Below are 25194 nucleotides of genomic sequence, written 5' to 3' on the forward strand. Positions count from 1 at the left end.
TCACGGAAGAGAGCTCAGAGCTCATATATGACCGATCTATGGGTAATGTTGTGACTTTACACGCACACACACACCCAACTCCGCGCCCACGAGAGTTGGAGTAACGACTCGCAGCGCAGCGATACTGAAATTATTTAAGCCCTGGCCGGGAGTCGAACCCAGACCGCCGTAGTGGCGGCTGGAAACTCTACCATCGAGTCGTATGTATGTATGTATGTATGTATGTATGTATGTATGTATGTATGTATGTATGTATGTATGTATGTATGTATGTATGTATGTATGTATGTATGTGTGTGTGTGTGTGTGTGTGTGTGTACGATCACGCTGGGTAATTTTGACTCACTGTGCAAAGTTGACCTCAACATTTTTGACGTTTAAGTGTTTTCTTTTAGAAATTATTGACAAGGTCAACTTTACATCACCAGTCAAAATTACCTCGCGTGACGGTATATACTCGTATTTATGTATTATGTATATCTATGTATTATGTATGTGTATGGATGCATGCATGTGTGTGTGCATGTATGTATGTATGCATGTATGTATTTACCTAGTTGTAGTTTATCTAGTTGTATTATACGGGAAGGGGAGCTATGCTCGTGGTAACCCGTTTTTGTATCTCGCAAGATCAAGTTTGTTCTTAAATTGTTGTATTTTGTTTGCACACACTATTTCTTCATCCAATTTGTTCCCTATATCTATCACTCTGTGTGGGAAGCTGTTCTTTTTCAGGTTTCTTCTGTAGTTATCCTTTTTGAGTTTCATTGCATGTCCTCTTGTTTTTCCTCTGTCCCGTTTTAATAGGTCCTCTCTATCAAGGCATTCTTTTCCTTTCATAATTCTGTAGATGGTTATTAGGTCCCCTCGCTCTCTTCTTTGTTCCAGGGTTGGCAATTCCAGTTCGGCCAGTCTTTGTTCATATGTTAGGTTTGCAAATCTTGGGACCAACTTTGTCGTTGCTCTTTGCATTCTTTCTAATTTTCTAATATTCTTTTTTGTTCTGGGTGACCATATCAACGTTGCATATTCCAGTTTTGGCCTTATTAGTGTTTGTAATATTTTCTTGATCATATCCTTATCCAGGTATTTAAAGGCCACCTTTATTGATCTCAACAAATTGTACGTTTCTCCGACTAGTTTATTTATATGTTTATCCGGCGATATGTCTTTGGTGATAATTACTCCTAGGTCCTTTTCAGAATTCACTTTCTTTACCTCTTTTCCATCAATTTTATACTGTCCTGTTATTCTCTTCCTGTTATGTATGTATGTATGTATGTATGTATGTATGTATGTATGTAGGCTATGTATGTATGTATATAGGGGATGTATGTATGTATGTACCGGTTTGTATGTATGTATGTATGTATGTATGTAGGCTATGTATGTATGTATATAGGGGATGTATGTATGTATGTACCGGTTTGTATGTATGTATATATATATATATATATATATGTGTGTGTGTGTGTGTGTGTGTGTGTGTGTATTTACCTAGTTGTATTTTATTTTACGGGAAGGGGAGCTATGCTCGTGGTGTCCCGTAACTTTGTGTGTGTGTGTGCGCGCGTGTATGCATGCATATGATGATATGTGTATGCATGTTTGTATATAGGTTTGTACAGTGAAACCAACAGAAACCGCAAAAGTTCAATTTTCTATTATCTTATTTGGCTTTGATATGAGTTTCAGGCGGTACTGGAAGCGGCTTCCATGATCTGTTAACTATTTTGAAAATCAGGACAACCAAGAACGTTTATTTATTGTTTATGAACTATAATAACATTAGTGAATTGTTTAGTCTATTCTATTGTCCAACCTTATCTGCTTCATTATTGAAGATATGTTCCATTCGCTGCGGATCGGGGTTTCCACAGCCGAATAATATAGTTTGACGACATGAATAGGCATTGTATCGTAAAACACAACGAAACGGCTGATTTATATTTATTTACATCATGTTCATTGTTGAGTTTTATCTGTCGTCTCTCATCTACTTATAGTAGTTTTGACTATATAGTATATACGGGATTTTGTTTTAATTGTGATAAAATTGCAAAAGTCCACAGAGGCTTTAATGTAACTTAATCATAACAAGTATTCAGTTGGCAGTAACCGTATCAGCTGTTTGTTTCGCCGAGAGGTTGGTATTACTGCCGCATGAAAACAAACATAATGGGTTTGTTTAGTACTTCAAAGAGGTAAGTGACGTACAAAATAGTAAGCAGTGGCAAACGTTCCAGTGTACGTCACTTAATCTCTGCCTATGTATTTCAGCTCGTACTGATTCAATGCGATAAATATCCAAGTTAATCTTACGTTAAATTACATTTTACAACCTCTCCAAAGACTGTTCATTTACATTTTCTGTCCTGTCATTCTCTTCAACTTCGTATTTCTAGTCCATCCGATTACTAGCTCAAGCTCTGAGGCTTCCCGGCTATCACGTGCCCACTGGTCGTGTCCAGTTTCTTGTTATCCCTGTGACCTGTACCTGCCTCAGCTGTCTATCCCTCCCTCCAGCTCCCCTTAACCTCATCACTCGAACTTGTTCGACTGCCACAGCTTTCCTGCTTCAGATGTCTTTCAGTGTTCTGTGTGCATGTATGTGTACTGGATTTGTGAACACGGACTTTTAATTCAGTGAAGTTAAAGTAAGTAGTGTAAGATTTTGGTTTTCTTTCAGTGGAGAAGAATTATATATTTCCTTGTGCTATCATTGTTGTAATAGATATTGACAAGTGATAGTGGACCTGTAATTAGAATATTTTATTTTCTTACTTGGGTTGTTGTAGTATATGATGCAAGTCAATCAACCACACATGGAAGTAGTTGGAAATATGATAATTTTCAAGCTTGAGAAAATGAGAAGTGGATGAGGAGTAATGTAAGTTAAAATATTGTGTAACAAAATAATACAACCAGTTTGTGACAGATTTTAGTATATAATTTTTTTTACAAACAATTCAAGCCAATAACCAGTACAAATGAATTAACAAATGTAAGAAATATAGAATGAGTAATAGGTAAGATTGTAACAATATACTAGGGGTAACTCAAATACCCAATAAGGGGCTTATTTCCAATGAGGTCCCTTAATGTTTTGCTTTTAGAATTCATGTATACTATACCTACAGTTGAACAGAGTGGATATTTCCCACAGCTTAGATACAAAGAAATTGTCCATTAATGAGACTGATAAAAGTTTAGTGAGTAGTTAAGTGGAAGATAGTTAAATGACATAATTGTATAAGAAACTACAGAATCACTAATGAAAAGAAATCTTGTGATAATAAAGGTGGTTCATAAGAATCTAGTTAATCATTGTTTCTGGTAGAATTTTTTTTATTCTCCTCATAGTCTGCCCCCATGACAATAATGAAATAAACATAGAAAGTTGGGTTATAAGTAGGTGTAATTAACCTGTTTAACCTTTGTAGATAACTTAGTGATTTGGATTATACTAAAGAGTGACAAGGACTAAGGAGGACTGACAAGGAACTTAGTAAGAGTGACAGTAATAGAAATCAATTAGTAGTAATTCTCTATTGTGAAATATATCCTGCTTACTACCATGTATATTTTTATCATTATAATTCACGCACATGTATGAAAAAGGAAATATTTTACATACTGAGAAGTGAAGCTGCCAACAAGGGATCATGCTGACATGACTGATTAATGACAAAACTAAAATCTTCATGAAATAATGATCAGAAAATACAGTTTTAATAAATAATATTGGAATACTGATGTTATTCCTTTCATGGGTGCCAGTCTTGTATCTAGGTTTTTGTTACAGCCAATTGATAGCTGGTTTGCTTGTTGGCAATTTAATACTAATGGGCACAGTACTGCACAAAATTATCTCAAAAGTCAAATATATTCAAAATAATTTTTGTTACATGTCAAACATAGTAACTTGTTCTTTGGCAGTCTTTAGTAACACATGCTTGGGCATGGTATTGAACAAATTATTGCAAAACAATCAAATATATTCAGAATAATTTTTGTTACATGTCAACCATAGTAAGTAACTTGTTCCTTGGCAGTCTTTAGTAATGTATGTGTAGGTAATTTTGTTATGGTTAAAACCATGTGATTTTATTCAGTTAATAACCCTATGGCCTGTGAGGGTTAAAAACCTAGATAATAACCCATTTAGTTTGAGATGTTAACCTCGGTGATTTTGTTATACAGTTTCACTTAATTGAGAGGAACCACTTGGCCTTATAGGGTTAAAATAGAAAAAATTGAGTTAATTACCTGATTAAGATTACCTAACCTGTTGATGGAATTGAGTCCCACCACCATTCCATCTGTACCACTCAAACCTCATATACAACCTCTTCCTCCCAGCTTGTTCCCTGTAGCTTTTCTAACCTGCAATCAATCAATCCTTTGTCCCAGTTCTCCCCTGTAGGAGATCTGTGGACACTCCAGGAAACTGGCCCTGGACACAGGTTCAACCGATAAGAGATTTTGTTTGGCTGGAGTGGTTGAATGTAGGACTGTATTACTAGGTACACTGTGTCTCCTGTGTGGTAGCCACATGTAGAGCAGTTAGTGTCTGTTGCTTGGCCAGTAAGTGTTGATACTATTTTAGTGACTAATATAGGCATGAAAGTGTAGTCTTTCCTTGCCTTCAGTGAGATCTTTGCTAGGATGATTTCTGGGGGAGTTTTGTGAATAATAGAATCTGGCAATCATTAAGGAATTTTTGTGAATGTGTATGTTTTTTGGAGTGGCAGTCACTTTATTGTAGGGCTAGGCCCCATATTTTTGTGTATCACCTTCCACAATTTTTCTTACCACTAGTTCAGATAAGGAGAGCTGATATGTGACAACTGCTTTCCTTGTCCTCCTACTAGCCAGTGGTATAGAAACTGCTCCATACTCACACAACACACCTGTAAAACAATACCAACACAGAATAAGCCTGGCCTCAGAAGCAAATTGCCTGGGATGGATTCACCACAGAGAAAAAAAAAATGAGCATCTCATCCTACATTGCTGAGAAGGTGGCATGGGTTGTAAAGACAATAATATATGTAATACATTTCTTGTATCTTAACAGTAATGATTAAGAACAACCAATTTGGCATACTCATTCTCTCCACCTAAACTCAAGTACTGTTCTGAATTCTCCTTAGTAAACCTCAGAGAATGGTGGGTACTGTATTGAATTAATAGGAAACCTTAGATAGAATTCTAATGTGTGCATGAAGGGCTTATAGATAAATGTTATTGGAAGACAAGATAAGAGGAAAAATAAATAGAGAAAAGGAAGACTTGTATAAAATTGAGTAAAATTAGTTATTGAGTAGTTAAGGAGATATATTATTTTGGAAGTTAATCAGTTTTCCTTCTAACCGTGATGCAGACAATTTACTTTTAAAAGTAGGTCTTGCATATTTGTAAAGGAGGTCAGTGTTTTACCTACAACCATAAGTGGTGTGATGATTAAAATGAGTTGTATATTTTTACTGTAACATCACTGTTAGTGGTACAAGAGAAAAGGGGGAATTCTTTAGTTTTCCTTAGTTCCCCAAGATGATGAATAAAAAATAAAGAGAAAAATGAATAACCCTAAAGTAAGAAGGAGACTCTTGAGGAAAAGATTAGTAGGGGGAGGGGAGAGGAGGGGAGAGGATAGAGAAGTGAACAAGAGGTTGGAGGTCTTCCCTTGCTCTCAGTTGCAAGAGACTGTGGAAGAGTTAGGTGTTGTGCTTCTCCTCTGATATCCAAGATTTTTATGTTACTTTTTCAGCGTATATGTCATATAGGACTGCTTGGGATAGTGCAGTGTGAACGACTAAGCCATAGAATGCCTCACTGAAGTAAGCAATATTTATCATTTCAGGAAGTTTAAATTTGAAGATCAAATTATAGTGTGGTTTTATAGTCTTTTGGTATGATCAGAGTAAAAGTCTTATATTACTTTTATCTTTTTTGCCATTGTAGTACTAGATTCAACCACTTATAATGTGATATGAAAACATGCTTGAGCTTAAGATTCACTGAATTTCAAAAATTGTATTACACCAAGTGAAAATTTACCAATACTGTATTAGTACATCACTAGTTATGTGCTACTTTGAGTAAAAAGTTGTTGTGACATCTGAAATGTTGATTATTTTGGTGTCTGTAATATGATTTCATATGTCATTAGATTAAATCTATTTACTTAAATACGAATGTCGGGCAGAAATAGGCTTAAATGTTTTATGGTAACTGTTGAGTATAGTCATTGAATACTGACAGAAGTGAGTATGTAAAAATAGCATGATAAGCTTTTTGAAATTGTTTAAGAATGTGGTATGAATAATCGATTAGATACTCAGGTTTTGCAAAAGAAATATAGTATTGAAACAGATTTTGGCAAGGGTGTTTTGATCTGTAGATATTAGAAATACTGTGAAATAATTATATTAATTATGTCAAGTTTCACTGAATGGTAACCTGCAGCCATACATTGCTTGGTAATGGTCCTGGGGTCCTCTCATAGATATCTCGGAGGAAATGGTGAACTGACTTCTGTATTGTAGTGTGGAACATTTGTCATCAGCCAATAGTTGTAGGAAGCACAGTTGAATTTGTTAAAGATAGATCCAAGACCTGGTTAGGAAACGAGTGTCAACCCCTCAGGGCTGCATCTCTTGACAGAGGACAGGTTTTCAAGATGGTTGTTAGGGAAATGATTCACTTTCAATGTCTCTCTCACAGGGTCACATTTGTACCTGTCATTGGCGCCAGCATTGTAAAAAAAAAATGAAAGACATTTTCACTCAGAAATAAAGAATGAACTTTTTTGTTTACAGAATTAAAGGATGAGACAAGATGAATGAGTTGTGGCAGCAGGAGGCATGGACTGCCTTCAATCAGCTTGATGCCCGTAATATATTGGTGAGTTATTTTATAGTTTATTTTTCATAGCTTCAGCTAATTAATTCAAGGTGACGTGAGTTATTTTAGTTCTTTTGAACTGTTATAATTCAACTTTATCATTAGTAATAATGAATAAGGGACTAATATTGAATATCAGCATGATGTGGCATTATGGGAAGGGTGTTGAAAAGGGTCAGCTCCAAACCACTTGTATCCACTATCAACACCACACCACCACTTAGATATATCCCAAAGGAGCTGCCATGCCCAAGCTCTTTCCATCAACTATCATGCATAAGAAGAATTAACATCTTGCAAATGTACTTTTTCTTGTCCTCCAAGCTGAAGTGTTGACATATAAATGGAAGTGGAGGAAATACGTTTATTAAAGATTAAATGTGAAAAGGGTCTGTGGATTAAATGGGATTTCCATTTAGATTTTCAAAAAATACAAAAATCAGGGTACACAATCCATAAATTGACCTTGTATATGTTAGAATGAAAAGTTCTTCAAGATTGAAAATGACAAGTGGCCCCATTTTTTTTTTAAGAAAAGAAATACAGAGGAGCCTCTAAATGATAAGATAGTCTCATTGACCTGTACAGTAGCCAAACTGTATGAGAAAATTGTGAAGGATGGACAAATATGTGGAGGAGATTGGAGTCTTGGCAAATAACCAATTCATCTTCACAAAGGGAAAATTCTTGATCAAATCTATTAAGTTTTTATTCAAGAGCATTTGATGTTCTGCAAGAGATGATTGGATGAATTGTGTATATTTGAATCTGGAAAAGGTTTTTGATAAGGTACTTTATGGAAGATTAATGTGGAAATTGGAATACATACGAGGACTGAAAGGGAGCTCCCTGGAATGGATAAAAAATCTAAGAGATACTCAAGAGGATAATTGTGAAGGATGGTATATCAGATTGGAGAGAAATGACTAATGGAGTCCCACAGGGCTTGGTTGTGGCACCTGTAATGTTCCTAACATACATTAGTGACATGATGGGTGGAACAAACAGTTATGCCAACCCATTCACTGATGATGCCAAGGTCATGGAAAAAGTAAGCAATGCAAGTTGTTACAGGAAAATCTAGACAACATTCATGATCAGAATTAGTAGAAATGCTTAGAAAAGAGGTTCTCATCCACTAAAAATAAAGTTTGGGTCATGGGAAATGGGGTAATCAATTGGACATGGAAACTAACAGGTAAGGAAAAGTTTAAGAACCTTTGGACAGGGAAAGATGCAAGTGAAGAAGAAAAGCAAAAATAAGGAAGCTTGCAAGTGGAGCCTTGAAGCCAAGAAAAGGGATGATAAAATAGTAAGAGGACTTTTCCTGGGTTTTTATATCAGAAACAGAGGAAATGGTATTGAAAATAAGAGACCCAGTTAGTACAGAAAGGAATGTAAGGAAACAAAAGACTGGCAGCTGCTAGTGCCATTGTTTTATTATTGACAAGTTGAAAAATTGACAATTATTTGAAGGCAAATTAACTTGATATTTTGTGCTTAGTAAAGACTTGGTTGTAATGTCCAATTTTGAAATGGTGAACACAGTCTGGAGACATGACAGGAAAGATAAAATGGATGATGGACAGTTTCTGTGTCACAGGCTTGGAGTAGTATTAGAGAAGCAGTTGCTAGTTTTCCACTTCAAGACAGACCACCAAAACACTAGCCCCACTGAAAAAATCCCTCTCAAGAGAAGTAAGAACACACCTGCCCACAGAATTAAACTGTCCTGTCCTGTCCTTACCTATTTCAAGCTTACGTATTTCAATTACATGGGAGGTTAAGAGACTTCTTTATAGTGCTCCCATCTCAACTCCAATCATAAGATATGGATTGATAAATAATTTCCAATTTCTATTTCCGCATTTTTATCATCAATGTCTCTTTTCATTCACTTACTTTCCTCTTGATGAAGAATTTCTTCTTAAAAACACTGATCCAATTTGTCCTTAAAGGCTCCTATAGTAGGGGCTGTAACTACCTCCACTGGAAGACCATTCCAATCATTGACCACTCATACACTAAATGAATTAGCCCTCACCTAGATACAACCACCATACACAAAACGCTGAACACGTTCTGCAATGCCCCACATTAATAATATCTAGACAGCAACATAGTGTTTCTTTCTTGAGGGACTTATGGGCCCACCTATTGACCATAACAGGTTACCTGGGAACTGTGTCTCCTGCAAGAGACCTAGAGTATCTGATTGATTGATATATTAATTTTGTTGTTAATTTATCACTGCCATTTATTTATCAAAGATGAATATTATTTGTACATTGGATTTTTCCACATTGTCATTGGTGTGATTATGTGACCAATTTTTTTTTTCCTGGCTGAACAGGAGCGACGAGAATGTTTGGATGCCTTCTTGAGTCAGCTGCTCATAGATGGTGAGAATGGAGAACTCAGGATCAGTCAACTTCCATTCTGGTAAGAATAGATAGAATTTTATAGATTGATGGATGTGTGTGACAGAATAAAGATGTTCAGTTATTTTATAGGAACAAAATGGAGTTAATGGACATAGGGATAAAGGATATGGAGAAAAGAAAAGGGCAGGTTATACAAAAGAAGGTCTTCATAGAATGTTCATGTAACATATGGATAATTGTTTACTTTTTCTTCCTGCCAGTGATACCAGCAGTGTTGTTACTCTGTTGGTGGGTCAGTTCCTGCTAGACATAGAGAAGATATGCTTAGAGTCTGAGCCTCAAGTGTCAGAGAACCGATCTTCACTCTCTAGTACACCCACAGTCTCTACTCCACAACACCCATATAAAATTACTTCAGAATCCCTCAAGACCCCTAGCATAGATTCTGGAAGCAAGGGAAGCCAAGATAATGGCAAAGGAGAAAATAAATCTGAATTCAGTTTTGGTACCCTGAGTGTATGTGTAAATACAAGTGTTCAGAGTGATGGTGAGCATAAAACTAAAGACCAGGATAGTCAGGGCAGTGATGAACATCAAAAAAGCACTGTGGATAATGTGAAGACTCCAACAAAATTGAATATTTCTTGTATAAAGAGTAATGAATCAAGTGGAGTTCCAAATGAGGATTCAAGTGCAATACAAAAAGATGGTAATGGATCTGAAAAAGAGAGTAATGGTGAAATAAAAAGTGACAGCCTACATTCTTGCAGTGAAAAAAGTGACAGTGCACATATACCAGAATTTTATATTAATGATGTCCTTGAGAATAAGAGTGCAAAAGGCAGTAAGGGTGAAAATGTGGCTTGGAAATTGAATCAAGAGAAAGAGAAAGTGGAAGAGATAGATAAAGTTGAAGATACTGATGCCCTTCTTCAGTATCTCCTGGAAGGATGTGGTGCCAAGATACTTGTTACCTTAGATCAGCTTGGAGTAGAGGTAAGTTATTTTTCATTGCTGTACACATACACATGCATGTTGTATATGTACAATATATAGCTGAGGCATTGTAGGTTGGTGGGTCCAATAATTACATATCCATGATAATTGGAGCTATTCATTTAAGTGTTAGTCAATAAATAGGGCAAAAAGTTAGTATTTAATGGTTTTATACTCAGGATAGTTGAAAGATGTGAGTTAATGTTCAGAAATGGAAAGCGTTTGATCTAGTGTGTATATCCTAATTGTACCTTCCAGGAAAGTTATTCTTATAGTACATACATATACCAAGGGCCTTTTCCCCCTTACAATGGAGGTAGCCAAATTCAAAGGCATAAATCCTTTCCCACCCATTTCTTCTCCATATACTCCACTCCCATTCACCACTCCTCCCTCCCTCTTTTCTTGGCTCCTCCTGGATGATGGGTCATTCCTTTATCTTACCCACTGCCCTGGGTCAGAAACAAAGCAGCAATACACAACACATCCACAGCAAGGCCACTTCATTTAATTGGTGACTCCCCCCCCTCCCCTTCTCCATCTCTTCATGCAAAAAAAAGAGAAAGAGAGAGAGAGAGAGAGAGAGAGAGAGAGAGAGAGATATGGGAAGAAATCCCTTTGGGCTGTGTCAGAATATCATCCACACATACTCTTTAACCCCTCCCCATCCCCCACCCACTCCCTTCCATGCATCACAGTATCATCAATACATAACCATTCTCCTTTCACCCCTATCTTTTGTCTTGCATAAGAACATAAGAATAAAGGAGATTGTAAGAGACCATAAGTCCTACACCAGGCAGTTCCATGTCCATTACCACCTGTCATCCCCACCCATAAAGTTGTCCGTTTCTTAAAACCACCAATAGTTTCAGTGCTCATTACATGGTTACTAAGTCTATTCCATTTGTTGACCACCCTATTAGTAAACCAGTTCTTGCCTATTTCCTACTTAAATCTAAATTTGTCTAATTCAAATACATTACTGCGAGTCCTGCCTTGTTGTCTTATGATTACCTTGTTTGCGCCAGCCTTGTTAAAGCCTTTGATTCACCTGAATACAGTACCTCTATTAGATCACCCCGCACTCTGCAGGGTGGTCTAATAGACTCTGATATCCCCCACTTTCCCAACAACAACCCTTTTACCCTATCCATCCATCTCATCCTTGGTCACCCCTTCATGTTCACTCCACCCACCTCAGCCCTCCACACTTCTTTTATTAATCTTTCTTCACTTGTTCTTTCCATGTGTCCAAACCATCCCAATACTCTTTCATCGACCCGATCTCCCAACTAGTAGGTTATCTTATCTTCTGATGCATTCCATAACATGGGTTTTTGTTAACTTTTGAACATTTACAATTTTTGTTAGCAGTTTATTCCATTTTGCTATTGCTCCATTTTTAAGTTAAGCTTCATACACATTTTGACAATTTCCCTTTGCAATTTAGAACAAGTAGTTTAAAAGTAGAAAAATTGCCAGTAATGAATGGAATAATAGAAAAGAAAATAGAGTAGGTGAGCAGTGTCGGAAGGTGTGTAGTTGGGGCTGAAGTTGTCAGCTTTGCCCTATGTGTTTGGGATGCTGAAGTAGGTAACTGTTGCTGCTAGGAAATGGAGAGAAGGGTGGGACTCGAACCTATGACTGGGAGGATATAAACCCATATGTTTACAGTCATATAATCAGATTCCTTGTAGCTAAAAAGAGAAGAGCCCATGATTAGATGACTTCAAACTATTAAAAAAAAGGGGGGGGGGATTTTCAAACATATGTTGTTGTGGTTGTTGTTTTTTATCCAGTATTGTGAATGGATTGTAAAAAGAAAATTTATTGCACTCACAGGTAGAGAGCCTTTCCAGAGATCCTCTTCTACCCTGGTTATGCTCTGGTCTCAGTGCTTCAGCAGCTGAACAGTTTGTAAATAGGGTACCTATGCTTAATCATGTGGGGGGCAGCTTGGTAGAGTGGACATGTCATATTTTGATTTGTATAACTTGGGTGGACTGTTCTGTTTAATTTTTTCTTGTTTATGTATGGATGGTAGGGGATGGATAAGAATCTTGCTTGGGTTCAGACAAGCCAGATCCCTGTCTGTAATAATTGTGCATTTACCTAATTGTAATGTATAGTAAAAGAGCTTTGCTTAGGCTCTTGTCTCTCTCTCCATTGATCAAACTGAGCCTTGAATTCAGTTATAATTTTTGATTGGGTTCTTTACTCTTTTAGACTTTTCCACATGTTGATGCATTATTTTTATTTCATTTTATTTTTCTATCTGGCATGTAGTCTTTTTCAATTTTTCCCTCTTGAACTCATGCTCTCCCATCCTAATCTAAAATAAGGTATCTATTGTATAAATTTCCCCCTCTCGTTTCATTGACCTGAACACTGCAGTTACCCAGTATATCTTCTCTTTTAATGATAACAGTTCCAGTATTTTAATCCTTCCTTTTGGGATATGTCTCCTTGGCTGGGTTGGTTGCTGTTGTTTATATTTTCTCATTTGTGTATATATCCTTTCTGTTCAAGGATCACATCAATGTTATCCAGGGCAGGTTAGGTTCTCAGTGGGTCTTTTCATTGTTTATTTGTCCATCTAGTGAAAAAACACTCCTACCCCAATAAGGAGGGAAAGCTCTTGGTATATAGACTTTTGTCAACAGCCCGTATATCTAACAATCTTGCTGATGTGCTTCTTGGGTGACAAGTTATTCATAGTCATCACTCCCTAATCCTTCCATTTCACTAATGTAATTTTCATTTCTTGTTGAATAAATCATTGATGGTCTCTCTGAACATATTGCCAGTTTCCAATACTTGCCATTTTTTGGGAATGAAGATAATTTTCCACATTTGGGTCCAGTCATTATTGTCTAGATATTTTTATAACATTTTGCAGTGCTGTTCATCTTTTATTCTCCTGATGAGAATTATATTGTCTGCAAAATAACTTAATGTAGGTTGCCAATCCTCCTATCATTTGGTTTACACAAATCACATCATTGTTTATCGTCATCCTCCTTCACATTCTCCTCTTGATGCTTTGGTATTGACTGTTAAAAACAGTGAATTGAATTTACAGAAACCAACAAAAATTTTTGGAAAGGAAACTGAGGATGAATGCTAGTAATAGATGATGGATGACAGTGGAAAACCCTAAAAGTTAGAGTAGAAAAATAGAGGAAGTTGGGGTTTTATTGATGTTTTGGAGTAATTATAGTAGGGAAGCAATACAGTGAGACCTCTCATTAACGGACATCAATTAGCTGTGTTTGCGGTGTTTTCGCTGTGTTTTTGGTGTTTTGGAGTGGTTTTTGGGTGGCATAGTGATTACACGCACTAAACAACAGCACCAAAAACACCGAAAACACTGCAAATACAGCTAATTAACGTCTGTTAATGAGAGGTCTCACTGTACAAAGGAAGAAGTAGAACAGGTTGGTTTGGAAGTAAGAAAATCACTGAGGGCACTGAAAAAAGTATGAGAGGTTAAGAAAGTAACAATTGAGACAAAAGTGTGGGTGGCTAACAAATACAGGTAAACGTCGACTTACGATGGCCGCGACTTACGATTGTTCGACTTTACGATGACGACGACGATATGATAATTTAACCCCTTCCATACGGTGCCGCACACGTAGGCGTCATGAGGAGCAAGTGGATTCGCGACGCTGCCATATCGGCGTCTTGATTATATTTATTGTAGTCGCCCCTGTGTTTTTACATTCTCTCAAATGATTCATTCTCTGTGGTTTTCAAAATTCGCGGGTGAAAGAGAGAACGATCGATATAAGCGGTGACTATATTTTATGATGCGAGTATTATTACGTCACGTCGTACGGCTGGCATTGGCTGCTGCCCGCGAGATTTAAGTACCGTACTGAAAATACATATTATAGTGTTTGAATATGGTAAAAAGGATAAAAATAATTAAATGAACTACTGTACATGTTTAATAGGCTATATTCAGTATCTCTGGTGGTTAATATACAAGTAGGCTAGGTACAGTGACCACGGAACAGAGTGGGGATCGACTTACGATGAGATCGTCTTACGATGGCTTTATCGAAACCTAATGCCATCGTAAGTCGACGTTTACCTGTACTGGAGACCATGTTGTATGGAGGTGAATTCTGGACATTAACATTAGTCCCAAGGAAGATGGTAAAAACAGTGGGAAAAAATGCAGGATGAATGTGCATATAGAAGAATTGATGAAAATGACCCAAGATACCCATAACTCGTTACTATATGTATTTACCTAATTATAGTGTATAGGAAGGGAGCAAGTCTTATTATCATACCTAGATTTAATTTCATACATGTTTCCAGTTTAGGCTATGTCACCAGTTATCTCCAATTATCATACCTAGATTTAGTTTAGAATATATTGTAGACTGAAATCCACATAAAAATAAAATTGAAGAAAAAATAAAGAACCATTTCAAGATGGGTTCCAGGCCTACATAATTTCTTACACACCAGGATGAAAGACACTAAAATTAACACTGGAAGAATGAAAAAAGATTAAATGACATTGTTCAGATTTTAGAGGATAAAGCCTGTGGAAGAAGATGGGCAAAGAAGATATAAGTTTAGCTTCAATTAGAGTAGTGGGCAGGTGAACAAATTGCCAACAGAAATAGCATATAGGAATAGGATGCAACAAGATGTTATATCTAACCTGTGAAACATGACTTGGTAAAATAAAAGATTAATACATGTGGATGTATAACATATGAGGTATGCAGAATAAGGAAGCTAGTTGTACATACATATACCAAAGGTTCTTTCACCCAATATAAGGGAGGTAGCCAAAAAACAAAGGCATAAAATCCACTCCCACCCATTCCATCTCCACATACTCCACTCCCATCCACCCCCTCCCTCTCTCGTATCTTGGCTCCTCCTGGATGATGGGTCATCCCTGCATCTTGCCCACTACCCTGGGTTAGAAGTGGTGTTGCAAGACACAGCACATCCACAGCATGGCCACTTCATTAAATTGGCAACCTCCTCTCTCCATCCCCTCATGCAGAAATAGAGAAGGCAGGGAGAAATCCCTTCGGGTTGCATAAATTTATTTTTCACAACATGCTCTCCCCCCATCCCCCACCCACTCCCGCTCATGCATCACAGCATCATCCATACACAACCATTCTCCATTCATACCTATCTTCTGTCCTCTCCCATCCTTCCTCAATAGACATTGCCCTGTTTCCCAATGCCTCTTTTACCCCATCTATCCATCTCATCCTTGGATGCCTCCTCATATTCACTCCTTCCACGTCTGCCTTCCACACTTCTTTTACTAATCTTTCTTCACTCATTCTTTTCATGTGTCCAAACCATCCCAATACTCTTTCATCACCCTCATCTCCCAACTCCCTTTCCACACCCACTCTCCTCCTTACCTCCTCATTTCTCACTCTATCATACTTCTCAGGCACCTCATCTCAAACATATTCATACTCCTCTCTTCCTCTCTCATGTTCCATGTTTCTGCCCCATACAGTGCTGTCGGCACAATCACTCCTTCATACAATCTCCTCTTAGCATCCATTCCCAAATGTCTATTTTTAATCCCTCAAAGCATTTACTTGCTTCTCTCAATCTACTTTCTGCCTCCATTCCTTCCTTTCCCATCACATTTGCACCCAAGTATCTAAAACTATTCACTTCCTCCAGTCACTCTCCCTTGATACTCACTTCCAGTCTGCTGCCACTTTCTCCCCTTGTACATCTCATCACCTTACTTTTACCCACATTTATCTTCAACTTCCTTCTTTTGCACACCTTCCCAAACTCTGTCACAGACTTTCTCAACCCCTCCTCTGATCTTGCTACAAGCACAGTGTCATCATCAACAAATAACAACTGGCTTATCTCTCACTTTTCTCCATTTTCTTTAACCATCTCCAATCCCCAACCCATTACTCTTGCATTTAACTCTGGCACCACCCCATCTGTGTATAAATTGAACAGTCAAGGCAGCATAACACATCCTTGGTGATGTCTCACCTTTACCTCAAACCATTCTCTATTTCTGATTCTAACACAAGCTCTACTACTCTTGACTGATCTTAAAAGCTTTCCTCCCATCCCATATATCTGCAATACCTCCCACAGTGCCTTCCTGTCTACCTTGTTATAAGTCTTTTCCAAGTCCATAAAGGCCCAAAAAAATGTCCTTACCTTTTCCTATAGCTTTCTACAAAAAGCTGATCCATGCAACCCATACCTGTCTTAAACCCACACTGTTCCTCACAATTACTCCCTCCATTCCTCTTCTAATCCTCTCAATCAAGACCCTCCCATAAGCCTTCCCAACTACACTTAACAAGGTGATCCCTCTGAAACTACTACACTCACACTTGTCACCTTTTCCCTTGTAAAGGAGAACAATACAGGCACTCCTCCAGTCCTCCAGCATTTCACCCTCTCTTAAATAAACATTAAATAACCTCACCAGCCAGCCCGCCATCACTGTACGTCCTTTTTTTTTTTTTCCCATTCGGCATGACATCCAACCCAGGTGCCTTACCTACTCTCATCTTAACAACTGCCTTCACCTCATCTTTCCTTATTTCTCCTGCATTTTCCTCATTCATCACTGTCATTTTCTTAGCATATCCCACTGCAACTACCTTTTCCTCCATATCCTCCTTCATATCTAGCAACTCCCTAAAATAATCTGCACATCTTCCTCCTACTTCCCTCTCTTCCATTATCATCTCTCCATCTGCACCTTTTACCTATTCTTCTCTGCTTGCTTTGCCTCTTTCTCTTTTTCTTTCAATTTTTTTTTATTACTTTCAAAAATTTGTCATACACTTGCTCCATTTCACATCTGCTCTCCTTTTTGCCTCCTTTATCTTGTACTTTTCTTGTCTTCTCTTTTCTTTGTACCTCTCATATGATTCTCTCGTCCTATTTTGTAACCAATCTGTGAAAGCTTGCATTTTCTCTTCTACAACTTTCTTTGCTTCCTCATCTCACCACACACTACCCTTCCTTTTCTATTTCCTCCCATCCTCCTTGTTCCACACACCATTTTTGCACACCTTATGACTCCCTCCTTGAACCATCCCCATTCCTCCTCCACTCCTAGTTCTACTCTATCATTCATTCCTGCTCCTCTCTCAGCTTCTTCTTGTACTCCTTTTCTTTCTCATTTAAGCAGTTCACTTTAAGCACCTCCCTACCTTTTGTCCTTTTTCTTTCTCCATCTATTCTCCACTCTCAACTTACCAGCCACCAAAAAATGATCTGATATTCCCCCACTCTCTCCCCTTAAAACATGTACATCCTTAACTCTTCTTACTGTAATCCTGGTTACCACTATATAGTCCATTAATGCTTTATCTACTGCCATCCCATCCACCACCCTCTCCCATGTGTACTTATGCTTGACTTTCTTCCTAAACACTGTATTTGCTATCATCAGCTCTCTTTCTAGACACATCTCAACCTTCAACTCTCCACTAAAAAATTTTCTTGGAACTCCACACTTACCAACCACTCTGTCTATTGGTTCATTTCCTACCTTAGCATTAAGGTCTCCCAATACGACTACTATGAGATTTCTCCCTAATTCCTTTATGCACTTGTTTAAATCTATCCAAAAAGCCTCCCTTTCCTCAACAGTCTTCTCACTACCAGGCCTATATGCACCTACAAAAACCCACATCTCCCTAACTGGTTGTGAATGTTGATAAAAGCAAAATTGAGAAGGGAAACAGGAAAATGAAAAAGATAAAATAAATGTGGATGAAAATTGTTAGATGTAAAAGTGTTCAGGTATTTAGGTGGGAGAGGATATTTAAAAGTGGTGCAAGAAATTAGTATACAAGAAAGATATGAAGTTCCATATTTCAGTTACAAGTCTTCATGTGTTTTGAACAGTATAGAGCAGCTTATGAGATAGAATTTCTCATGCATGTAGAAGAAGTAACCTATTATTGTATGTTTCCCATTTTGTATACTCAATTCTTATTGGGCCAGTTTTATACAAAGATCTGTTGGTAATCATGGAATAGAATTTGGTTGATTTATTTTCTGTCAGTTTCTGTATAATATTAAATGCTTTTTTTTTCTTTGTTTCAGAGTCTGTCTGGTAGTCTTGAAATATGTAACATTCTTGCATATGTATTCTTCTTTGTGCTGAGAAATACGGATAATTTGAACTCAAAAACAGATCCTAAAGAAAATAAATGCCCTCAGTGTTTGCAGAAGAATAACACAAACAGGCATAGTGAAACTGCAGAAGATCTAGATGGATTGGAAAAGACGGAAGTTTTGTGTACATGTGTTTCTAAATTTAGCTACACCCCAACTGTGATATGCAGCATTGAAGACATGTTCAGTCGTCTATTAGTATTATTACATGAAAAAAATGGAGAAGGTTTGGGGTACAAGAGTCAGAACCCTACAACTCAGTTTCAGCATTGTAGTTCTCGAAGCAGTGTGGCATCTAGTCAGTCTGCAACTAAAACCAGGAGGAAAAGATTTAAGAAAATGTCGTCTAACTATTCTCATTCCATCAAAGATTCAGATTCAGAAGAAGAAAAGATTCTCAGGAGACCACGGAATGTAACTCTAAGATTTACTTTGAATATGAATGATTTTGAATATTTCAATAGAGCAATTTATAGTGACGCAGAAAAAAAACAGGAAGTTGAAGTTAGCAATGCAAAAAATGAATTTGTCTGTCCAGTATGGAGCAATAATAGAAATTTTAGTCTGTCGGCTTATGAGCTGTTAGAGTGTATTACATCTATACTTTTCCAGTTCTGTATAAAAGATACAGATTGGAAGCAGAATATAGATTCTCTTATCACCACTCGTAGTGTTATGGAGTTCACTGTTGAAGCTCTGGGCTCTTTTTCTTATAATCTTCCAGACAAACCTCCTGATGAAATGGATCTTTATACTTCAGTGAAATTGAATGAACGGTTGCTCACTCTTGCTTTTGCATCCATGAAGAAATTTCTTCAGTCTGTTGAAACTTTACAGGTTATCAGTGATTTGCAGGTTATTTCCCAGTTACTTCAAATAGTAGATCATCTAATGCATTCTGTTGATACATATGAGAGTCAGTCTCAGCAGCCCACATGTAGCAGAGATCTACATGTGGAGAAAATATGCATAGAGATCCTAAGATTTGCATCAAGGATTATGACTGGCTTACTTATGGTACTGCAGGTTTGTGCTTGCCTCAAATATGCATACAAAGACACTCACCTTGGTCTGAACCCCTTCAGGATATTCTTTCAAAGTGGTGGAGCAGAAATTACAAAGAAGTTGTTTATGCATTTGGATAAGGTGGATCCTGAGCAAAGCATAAATCTCATGTACTCTTTAAGCTTCCTAATCTACTACATCAAGAGTTGGAGAGTTGACATAGACCATGCAGACAAATGCAATAAGAAACATCATCGACATTGTGAATACCCAAGTAATGTCCATCATCATTCACAGATGCTTGGTCTTCCATTTGGTATATTGCAGACAGATAGCCCTAATACGTGTATGGTTGCAAATTTTGTTCTTCTACTTCTAGAATGTTATGAGAGTTCTGAATTTGTTAACTCTAAAATAGGAGTTTTGAGGGCTTTGTCACGATGCGGATTATGTTGTTGTTTGAATGTGAATCACATATTTGAAAAAATTATACCGGTAGTTAGTATTGAAACAATGTCTCCTGTCTTATTCTCTGTTATTGTGTGCTTCATTGAAAAAATTGCTTGGCCTGATCTTGGGGGAACAGCTTGGAGTACATCAATAGATTGTTTGATATGTCAGTCTCCAGACTCCATGAAACGAAGAAAGCCACAGGAAACAACCTCCTCAGATTATGCCTTGGAGGAATCTTTTTCAGCAACTTTCAAACTGATTGGAAGAGGAAACATGCATTCTTCAGTCAAATTTTCTGGTTCAGCCGAAGGTGAATGTAAAGGATTTCGATCCAGATGGAAAGGAGTGGAACTGCTAAAGCATTTTGTATTTCCTGAGGATAGGGAAATAAAACAGGAAATGTGTCAACTTTTTCTAAGATTAATGAGTAATAGTAGTTATTCTGTCAAAGAAGTATTTTGTGATTATGTCATCATCCCTCTATTTGAATACATTTCTGCTCAGGGACTGGCTCATTTTCTAAAGGATGATGATAATGCATTAATGACTGCTTGTTTGCTTGACTGTGCCAGACTTGCTGTCTCTGACTTGGTCAGTGCTATGGTCAGGTACATGGACAAGCATAGTGTTCAGCTTATTGCAATCACAAAACATGTGCCAATTGTAAGATCTCAATCATATAAACTCCTGTGCACAGTCATCAATGAAAGTCTTCAGCATGAGTCTTCATCTATTTATAAACCAGAATCTGAAGGAGTATTGGCAGAACTTGTTAGGGAAATGACTGAACAAGATCAGTTTTGGACTTCATACTTTGACATGAAAGCTCAACAGGTTAAACAAAGGTTCTACATTCATACACAGTTTTCAAAAGATTGTCTGCATGAGGAGGTAAAGCAACAGCAAGAGTGTGAACTTCAAGAAAATTGTGAAGAGGTGGATAGAAAAGAAGAAGGCATAGATCAACCTAGAAAAGAAGAAGAAAATACTTTGACATCTGAAGCATCTGACATTGATGAAGAGAAAATGGGGAATATTAAACCCAGTATGCAGGAACTGCCAGATGAGGAGAGTGACATGAAAGAATCAAGATTTTTTACACCAGAAGAATTTTCCAAAATTGTGAGTTGAAGGAATTATTTTAAGATTATAATAATTTGGCATTTCATTAAGTTCTGAAAACATGCATGTTCTTAGGACTTAAATTTTTAGTAGTTTATACCAGAGACATTAACTGTAGTTTTTTTTTATTTCATTTTATTTATATTTTGAACTTTGATTCAGTGACTGACATTGTTCAAGTTGACTCGATTTCTATACAGTCTATTTATTTCATATCAATGGATTTTTTATCCAGAAATTAAGCTATGAACATATTGTATTCAAGATTATTTAATTTTTTTGTATATTAAGTGTTACTTGATTACCCTGGTATTCTTGTTGGGCTTGGTCTGTGCATATGCAAATGTGTATATTTCACTCCTACTATAAGTACTGATATGATTTGTTGTCCATTAGGTTCAAAGTTGCATGTACTGGTCAGTTAAGAGAATCAAAGTTCAAGATTGTGATTTTCTTCAACATGATTGATTTTAATGCATAATATTATTTCTATTCCATCAATGCTAATAGTATTTGATGTGTATATACAGTATATGTGTATATATATACCGGTATATATATATATATATATATATATATATATATATATATATATATATATATTTATATATATATATACACACACACACGTGTATATACTGTATATTATAATTGATTTTAATATAAAATTTGGTTTATCAACATTGTGCAGGACATAGAAGAGTTGACTGATAAATACATAGGTCTAAGTGAGCTGTGGGGGGCAGTGATGGAAGTTGCCAGGGATCAGTCAGAATTTCGTGTTTACATCTCTTCCTTACCAGCTATTTCTCTTGCCCCCAAGCTTTTAGTCAATATAACTCAAGATTTGGCCAGGGCATCATCAGGTAAGACTATTATAGCTATTAAATTTATTGTTTATAGTAATTAGATTTTTTTTTTTATACAAATCCTAATTTCTTGTGCCTCAAAAATTGAACAAAAACCTAAAGAAAATTAAAAGACTAAACTGAAAGCTAAAAATCCAAACAGTACAGTGGGCTAGCAACTTCTGATTGTGAGAGTAGCCACTGATATATGTATACACCAATTTATTTTTGAAAACTGAAATAGGAAGGAAATTCTTGTGAGCTTACTTTATTACCAACATTTAAGATTAAACATTTACTCAGTCATTCTTGAGGAGCACGTATCAAAAGAAATGCACATGTTCATAATGCCAATGGTGGTTATTGTTTTTTTTTTTTATCTTTAACTTTGTTGCACAATGAGCTGCCATTGTCTGAATAGAATTGCTTGGTGGCAGTTGGAACTAACATGAAAGTTATCAGAAGCACAACATCCACACACATTTTTTATTATTCCATTTGTTTATTAATAACATTAAGATTATTGTTGATATATTGTCAGGAAAGAAGCTTAAACATTGTTTCTTCAGTCATCAAATGTGTCATGTTGATGCAGCAAGTTTTTGCCCACATTCACCTTCTAAAATAAGATTTTCTTAATGTAATCACACACATGCAATGTGGGAGAGAGTGAAAGTGGTGAGAGTGTGAGTGAGAGTATGAGTGAGAGTGTGAGTGAGAGTGAGAGTGTGAGTGTATTTACCTAGTTGTATTTTACGGGAAGGGGAGCTATGCTCATGGTGTCCCGTCTTCATATCTCGTCTTATCTAGACTATTTTTAAATTCGTGTATTGTTTTTGCACACACCACATTCTCATCTAACTTGTTCCAAATGTCTAATACCCTGTGGGGAAAGCTGTTCTTCTTTAGGTCTCTTCTATAACTGTCTTTCTTGATTTTCTTTCAGTGTCCTCTTGTATCTCTACTATCCTATTTTATTAGATCCTCTCTATCAATAGTTTCTATGCCTTTCATGATTCTATAAATAGTTATCAAGTCTCCTCTTTCTCTTCTTTGCTCTAATGTCTGTAGCTCAAGTTTTGCTAGTCTCTCTTCATATGATAGTTCTGAGAGTGTTGGTGCCAATTTCGTAATTGCTCTTTGTATTCTTTCAATTTTTTTTTACACATTTTTTGTACTTGGTGACCATGTCGTCACTGCATACTCCAATCATGGTCTTATCAAAGTGACCAGTATTTTCTTCACCATTTCTTTGTCCAGGTATGTAAATGCCACATTGATTGTTCTTATTAGATTATAAATTTCTCAAAAAATTTTGTTTATATGTTTCTCAGGTGACATATTATTCATAATAATGACTCCCAGGTCCTTCTCATTTTCTACTTTTTTTTAATTTCTTCCTCTCCCAATTTATATGATCCCACTATTCTTTGTTTGCTCCTTCCAAATTCCATTATACTACACTTCTTAATATTGAATTCCATCTCCCACTTCCTACTCCATTCCCATACTTTATTGAGATCACTCTGCAGCAAGTCACAATCTTCTTCAGTGTTCACTTTTTTCAACAATTTTGCATCATCCGCAAAGAAGCTCATATAACTTTCAATTCCTTTATCCATATTATTAATATATATAGCAAACATTATTTGGGCCAGAACTGTTCCTTGTGGAACTCCACTAATCACTTCATCCCAATTAGTGTTTGTCTCTTATCACCACGCTCATTTTTCTTTCATGCAAGAAGTCTTCCATCCACTTCAGCAGTTTGCCCTGTATTCCTCCTTCAGTTTCTAATTTCTTTAGCAACTTCTTATGTGGCACCTTATCAAAAGCTTTTTTCAGGTCTAGAAATGCACAATCAGCCCATCCATCTTGTATTACATCTATTAGTCTTGAATAGGAACATATTAAGTTTGTGACACATGATTGTTCTTGTCTGAATCCAAATCTCCTTGGATTTAGTACGTTGTTTTTTTCCAGATGCCTTACTCATCTAGTTTTGATAATTCTTTCACAAATTTTAGCTATCGTACTTGTAAGAGAGACCGGTCTATAGTTAGTAGGGTCTTCCTTGTTTCCCCCTTTATATATTGGTACTATATTTGCTCTTTTCCAATCTTCTGGAACTTTTCCTTCTTTCAATGAACTGCTTATTAGACTATGTATTTTGTCTGTTAGTTCATTCCTGCATTCTCTCAAAATCCAGTTTGCCATTTCATCTGGTCCATGTGATTTTCTGACATCAAGATTACTCAAGTGACTCGTTATTTCATTCCTTGTTACTATCTCTTTTATAGGGGGGACTTTCTCCTCCCACTCGATATCTCTGGGTTGTATGTTCTCCCTCATAAACACCAATTTAAAATGCTTGTTCATAATTTCTGCCATTTCTATTTCCTCTGTGTATTCAACTCCTCCTCATCGTAGTTTCTCCAATTCTTGTTTGTATTTCAGTTTGCTGTTTACAAATCTGTAAAATATTTTTGGTTGATCTTTACATTTTTCTATGACATCTTTTTCATATTTTATCTTCTCTTCTCTGCACACTTGTACATATTCATTTCTTTAACTAGTATATATTTTCCATTTTTCAGGTCTTTTGTATTTTTTCCATTTTATCCAAGCTTTATCCCTTTTGTCTTTTAACTCCCTACATCTTTTGCTGTACTAACACTTTATATATTCTTTTTCTTGCTTTTGTCTTCGAACATAATTTTCCACTCCTTTATAGATTTTTGTCAAAATATTCCATTTCTCTTCAGTTGTTTCCTCCTTGTGTATCCCTTCCCAGTCTGCTTTTTGAAAGATTTTTTTTTTTTTTTATCAAAATTTGTTATTTCATACATAAATCTTCCCTTTCTATATTGTTCGTTTTTTTCATGTATTTTTCATCATTTAGTTCCAGTTCAACCAATATGTGGTCACTTTTACTTATTGATGTCTTATATTCAATCTTGTCCACTATTTCAGGTTCTGATGTGATTATTAGGTCCAGTCTCAATGGTTCTTCCTCATTTCTATGCCTAGTATTCTCTTGTATCCATTGTGTCATTGTATGTTCTATAATATCAAGTAATACATTTCCCCATAGGTCATCTCCACCCTTCACTGTCATCTCTTCCCAGCAGATTTCTTTACAGTTAAAGTCACCCATTATAACTATTCTTCCTCCATCTTCCGTTATCTTATTTAGTGTTATCCTTGTGTCTTCTAACATATTTTTGTATTCTCTCTCTTCCCACAAGGCCATTTTAGGAGGCACATAATTTACTACAAACTTCCTGCTCTTCCCA

At 36.6% G+C, this 25194-nt stretch overlaps 1 protein-coding gene across 1 annotated transcript in view; it reads left to right on the forward strand.

Annotated features, from left to right (window-relative positions):
* Positions 1-2199: 2199 nt before the first annotated feature.
* Positions 2200-25194, forward strand: part of LOC143026783 (uncharacterized) — a 35749-nt gene continuing 12754 nt past the window's right edge. Inside the window, exons 1-7 of the mRNA XM_076187556.1 lie at positions 2200-2657; positions 6825-6909; positions 9263-9351; positions 9554-10289; positions 12135-12218; positions 18399-21050; positions 21742-21916. Coding sequence (XP_076043671.1) covers positions 6844-6909; positions 9263-9351; positions 9554-10289; positions 12135-12218; positions 18399-21050; positions 21742-21916 — 3802 coding nt within the window. The 5' untranslated portion in view covers positions 2200-2657; positions 6825-6843. The remainder of the gene's footprint in view (positions 2658-6824; positions 6910-9262; positions 9352-9553; positions 10290-12134; positions 12219-18398; positions 21051-21741; positions 21917-25194) is intronic.

Source organism: Oratosquilla oratoria, chromosome 7 (genome assembly GCF_046742065.1).
Source record: "Oratosquilla oratoria isolate Oo_2021 chromosome 7, ASM4674206v1, whole genome shotgun sequence".
Lineage (NCBI taxonomy): Eukaryota > Metazoa > Arthropoda > Malacostraca > Stomatopoda > Squillidae > Oratosquilla > Oratosquilla oratoria.